Raw genomic sequence first — 5111 nt, 5'->3', positions numbered from 1 at the left:
TGCATACAAGATATCTAAAAAATCATATAAATATAGAATTATAAGTGTTTGTTTAAACAACTATAATAAAAGTACGAAATTACGATGGTCACGTTTTTCTCATAATATGAGATATATGTATGTACAGGAATAATTTAACGGTACTTATTTAATTTGTTTATGTAAGCTGTGATTGCTACTTGAGGTCATAAAAAATTATTCTGTTACATTTTATTAGTGGAAAATTATCATTAGTAAATTGTACAAAATTTAAAACATACGTTTTATAGATCCATGTCAATTATATACATACTGAAAATTTCATGGAAATTTCAGGGAATCTAACAAGATTTCGCAAATTTTCACAATAAGCTCAGATAAAAAAGTTGTAAAAAGTAACTTTTACAATTTTCTCTGCAATTCCCACAAATTGCAATTTTTCCAAAGTTTTTGTACACGTCATTTGGTAAACTAATCCTACTAACTTCTAAAAAAAAACTCAAGTCATTTGGTCTAATTGTAAAAAAGTTATGCTGTTCTAAAGGTGACTGGATATTAATGACTGCAACTGTATATGTTAAATTACCTAAAGTAACATTTAATTTTTTTCGATTGCATTATTACTTTGTTTAACGTATTACACCCAATTCGTAAAAATTTCACATTACGTCATATAATACGATCAAGTGCAACTTTCTAAATTCATGAGTAACTGAATTTAATTTATATTTTAAATCTTCAAAACGGAAGTTAATTACATAAATTGTTAAAAGAAACCAAACAGTGTCGTTCTTTTTTAAAAATTGTTGCTTACGTTTCTATAAGTTGTTAAGTTGTTTCTGTAAGTTGCGTGGTTTCTATAAAGATACTTATCACGTAAATTTTGTTAATTTTAAAAACAGCTTCGCTTTGCTTGCATAAAATGTTACATTCTTTGTGCAAAAGTTTGAAAGAATATTGATATATAAATATCATAAGCAATCTCCATTCAATTTTATTGGAAATTTGTATATGTATTCAGGTTTGAAAATTTTTAAAAATAATATTAAAATTAATAATCACGTGAGCATATGGAACAACGAGTAGTAAAACTTTTATTATCCTGCTTAATTTCTAGAAAAGAATATAATATAGAATAATATTACAATAATGAAGCAAAAAAAGAAAGTCGAGAAACAAAATTTATATTAATCTTTGTAATTTAATGTTTAGAAACAATTTCAGGTACGAATGCCACAACACAACAAAACAAGTTTGTATAAATGTATGTGTGTCTAATTTGACTTTATTTTTTAATTATAAACAGTTTTGTGTTTGTAAATAGCATTCGTTCCAATTGACAAAAGGTGTTGAAAATGTCAATAACCTTTTTATATCTTCAACTCTCATTTCATCATGTTACATTCTATTATGCTATAACGTCAAGTGAACAAGTGAAATTCCTTTTTGCTTAATGATTGCGTAAAAGTAAAATTCTCTATTACTTGAGCATATTTCATTGATATACGTAAAATCTGATTGTTTCAACTTCGCATCTTTGTAGTAAAACAAACAAAGCGTGCCATCGTACCCCACTGCAGTCAAACGGTTTAGTTTAAAACAGGGGTTCCCAAAATGCGGCCCGCGGGCCAATTGCGGCCCACAAACCCTAGAAATGCGGCCCGCGATGGCAGATCAGCCGCGATCTTGAATTTACAGAGATAATTTACATTTTTACAAAAAAATAAATAAATTTTATCATATTATAATTAAAAATTGCTCCGTTAAAAAAGTACTAAATTTTATATGTAATATATCTTGTTATTATATAAATTGTATATATTTTATTGCCTTAACGGCCAATGGCCGTAATTGTCTTAATGGCCCGCCAAATATTTTCGAATTTACAATTTTGCCCACCTAGGCAAAACTTTGGGAACCCCTGGCTTAACATAACAGTTTTAAACATGCGCGGCGTTACCTCTTACGTTCCACCGTCAGGGGGACGGACTACAGTTACATTAACCTTCTTTCTCATTAGTTCTGACCAAAACTTCTATTTCTATATGTATATAGAACTTCTAAGTTAAACCTAACCGTTTCCCGCGCCTAGGACACAGATCTTTACGTAGCCTTATTGACATGAGTTCACTTTAAGGAGGCTCTCAAGGACGGAAAAAACGTATCTTTCCTTCTTCGTCTTGTTTTGCCTATTCTCTCTCTATTTCTTTTCCTCCTTCAATCACCAACTGCCATACGTATATATATATGTAAATAAGTACTTTCATTTATAATTACCCAACGCTCTTTCAGGCCCCATAAGTATCCAGTCGGCAGAACTGCCCGCCAAGCCATGTAGGATTAAAATCGGTCGCTTCACATTCGCAAAATTCCATTGGCAATTATATCGTCCGCATGGAAGTCTATGAATTTCCAAAATATAACCATCCTCCGTAACGACATTATGAATCTCCAACTGGTAGCCCTGTTTTCGTACTAATTCAGGCTATTCATTAAGAAACAGAATAAAACAGTATTTATACATGCACTAATATACGATTTTTATTAGTTTACATTTGCTAGGATATATCAGTTATAAGCTTCAATTTAATAATTCTTTCGAAAAAAACGAATTATATTTCGATCTAAATTGCTAAGGTAAAAGTATAATGAATTTGAGTTTTGAATTCAGTGTTATAACTAAACGTAAACAAAATTGTGAATATAATTAATTTATCGTTTTAAACTACAGATTACAGTTAAATAGTGAAATATAAATTTGCAAAGGCAATGATATAATAAATTTACCTTTCAAGTTTTAAACTCAAGTGTATGACTAAATTTATATTTGAACTGCACAGACTGCAATCAAATGAAACCTGATGTTTTTTACATTGAAAATTATAAATACAAATGTAACAATACAATAAATTCGAAATTATAAATGTAAATACACCCGCTCGAGTCAGGTTGAAAATTAACTATATGTATACAACTAAATATAAAACTTAATTGTAAAGATAAAAACATAATAGTGACTTACGGTTTTAAGTAATACATTTCGTTTATTGTCGGATTTATTTATTGCGGTTGCCAAAACGGAATTTATAATGAGAAATTGCGATAATAGAATACTGTAAAGCGACGACATGATGTTCCGTACAAAACAAATCACCAGATTTAGAAACGTGGGTGTTATATATAGGAAACAGCTGATTCAGGATAGATGATAAAATGCTCATTGTACGTGTTTCATTTATCCCGCGTTCTTCGCAACCTTTAACACACGTGTTATACTATTGCTTTAGAAGTGAAAAGTACGATAGTAACAGATGAATTATCGTTGTGTCCATTCGAGGAAAATATCACGTGGAGAAGGTTTTTTCCCACCTCGGTTCGCTCACCTGTGATTTCAGAATTCAAGTGTGGTGGAGATGCAGTACTGACGGCCTTTGTATGGACTTCGCAAGTTAATATTATATATACATATATGCCTAATACTCGTTCAGCAGTTCTATTTATTTAATTTCTTTCTTTATTTCTACTTCTATTATTTTCCTTTATTTTACTTTATTTAATTGCTTTTTCTAAGCAAACACAGTGTAATTTCCGTTCAAATAATTGAATATGTAGAATGTTGTATTAAAATACATAATACAGAAAAAGAAATAATATACATATAAGAGTAAATGCCATAATAACTGAAATTTCTATCATATTTATCTATATATTGTATACAAAGTATAGTAGTTGGTGCATGATAATTAAAAATGTTACTTTTTTGCGATATACATACATGCGAAAGGCCTTTCCAAAATATCAATTTTAAATTACCTTTGTATCACTAAATGATTACCAAAAGCTTTACTAGCACTAATTGGATTAGATCCGTCATTATTTAATATTCGATACCAATCCATTATTGCCAGTACGATAAAGCCTTTAGCTAAAAAGTGTAAAAAATTTAGAAAAACCTTATCTCCTAACCCTGAATGAAACAGTAATACATCGTTATTCTATTTTAATTATTCTAGTTCTGAAAGTAAAATTAATATCGAATAATATTCTGTAATTTATTTATTGACTCGTATGGAAGTTCGTTGTTTCGAAGATTACATTTGAACCTTATGCAAATATTGTGAAAAACCACAATACGCAATAAGGTTATTGTACGTTAAACAAGGTTGATTACAAAATTTGTTTACGTCATTTCAACTTATCTATAGTGAATAATTCAAAAACAACTAGACGACTAAAAAACCAGAATTAGCAACAAAAACGATTTTCAAATTAAATGAACCATTCCTTTCAAAGGTTATTATGTTAATAAACTGTATTAAAACCGTTTATATTTAAATACTGTAGCAAAAATGGAACATTATTTTTAATACATTTAAAATTTATAATTTACTGAAATGAAACATTAGTATTTAACAACATTTCCTCTATAGATAATTTTATATTAAATATGTATGAGCAGTATACATTATTGAATATATTGTAAGTAATACTGTAAGTTTTACGGATTATATTTGAAGCTTGCTCTCACACGCTAAAATAACGAAAAAGGAGATTGTAATTCTGTTATTATATAAATTATATGTATATTCTCGTATGTACTAATTTATAAAAGGAATATTTTAAGTATTGGCTGAAAGTTAGATATTTGTAAGCTTCCGAACGCAGGAAAGAAAATTGACTATTCTGTGTGATTTCTTGAACTATATTTTATGCCACACGATGGCGGTATTGTTTACATCGTTCGCTGCTTTTCACGGAGTAAACGTAACAGTTTTACAAATATGAAATTGAAAATGTAATATTTATTGTCACGTGATTAAAATCGAAATTCAAAATGATGTGGACCGGTTTTCTGTATATACCACTTATAACTGCATTTTTCTATTGGAATAATTTACTATGGTGTTATGTCTTTGGTGTTCTAACCATATCGTGTTTCTTCTTGGGATGTTTAATTGTCATGTCCATAAATATTGCTCTTTCTCCGAAACACCAAACTGGTGTAAATTCTATAAAAACAGTTGCAGAAATGGATGCCTTTCATAATTTATTAATGGTATGTATGCAATATACTTCATTCTTAATTTAAAAAAAATGTAACGTGGCTAGTATTAAAATACCTTTTTTGCATT

At 29.1% G+C, this 5111-nt stretch overlaps 2 protein-coding genes across 2 annotated transcripts in view; one reads left to right on the top strand and one right to left on the bottom strand.

Moving 5' to 3' along the window:
• Nucleotides 1-3109, bottom strand: part of LOC108578957 (lipase 3-like) — an 8573-nt gene extending 5464 nt beyond the window's left edge. The window contains exons 1-2 of the mRNA XM_017942380.1: nucleotides 3002-3109; nucleotides 2257-2464 (exon numbers count right to left, since the gene is read on the bottom strand). Coding sequence (XP_017797869.1) covers nucleotides 2257-2464; nucleotides 3002-3109 — 316 coding nt within the window. The remainder of the gene's footprint in view (nucleotides 1-2256; nucleotides 2465-3001) is intronic.
• A 1704-nt stretch (nucleotides 3110-4813) lies between these two features.
• LOC108578944 (sorting nexin-25-like) overlaps nucleotides 4814-5111 on the top strand; it is a 4101-nt gene continuing 3803 nt past the window's right edge. The window contains 1 exon segment of the mRNA XM_017942363.1: nucleotides 4814-5039. Coding sequence (XP_017797852.1) covers nucleotides 4814-5039 — 226 coding nt within the window.

This window comes from Habropoda laboriosa, unplaced genomic scaffold, assembly GCF_001263275.1.
Source record: "Habropoda laboriosa isolate 0110345459 unplaced genomic scaffold, ASM126327v1 scaffold30, whole genome shotgun sequence".
NCBI classification, from domain to species: domain Eukaryota; kingdom Metazoa; phylum Arthropoda; class Insecta; order Hymenoptera; family Apidae; genus Habropoda; species Habropoda laboriosa.
The sequence above is the reverse complement of the archived record's forward strand: the minus strand, read 5'-3'. Positions and strand labels throughout refer to the sequence as shown.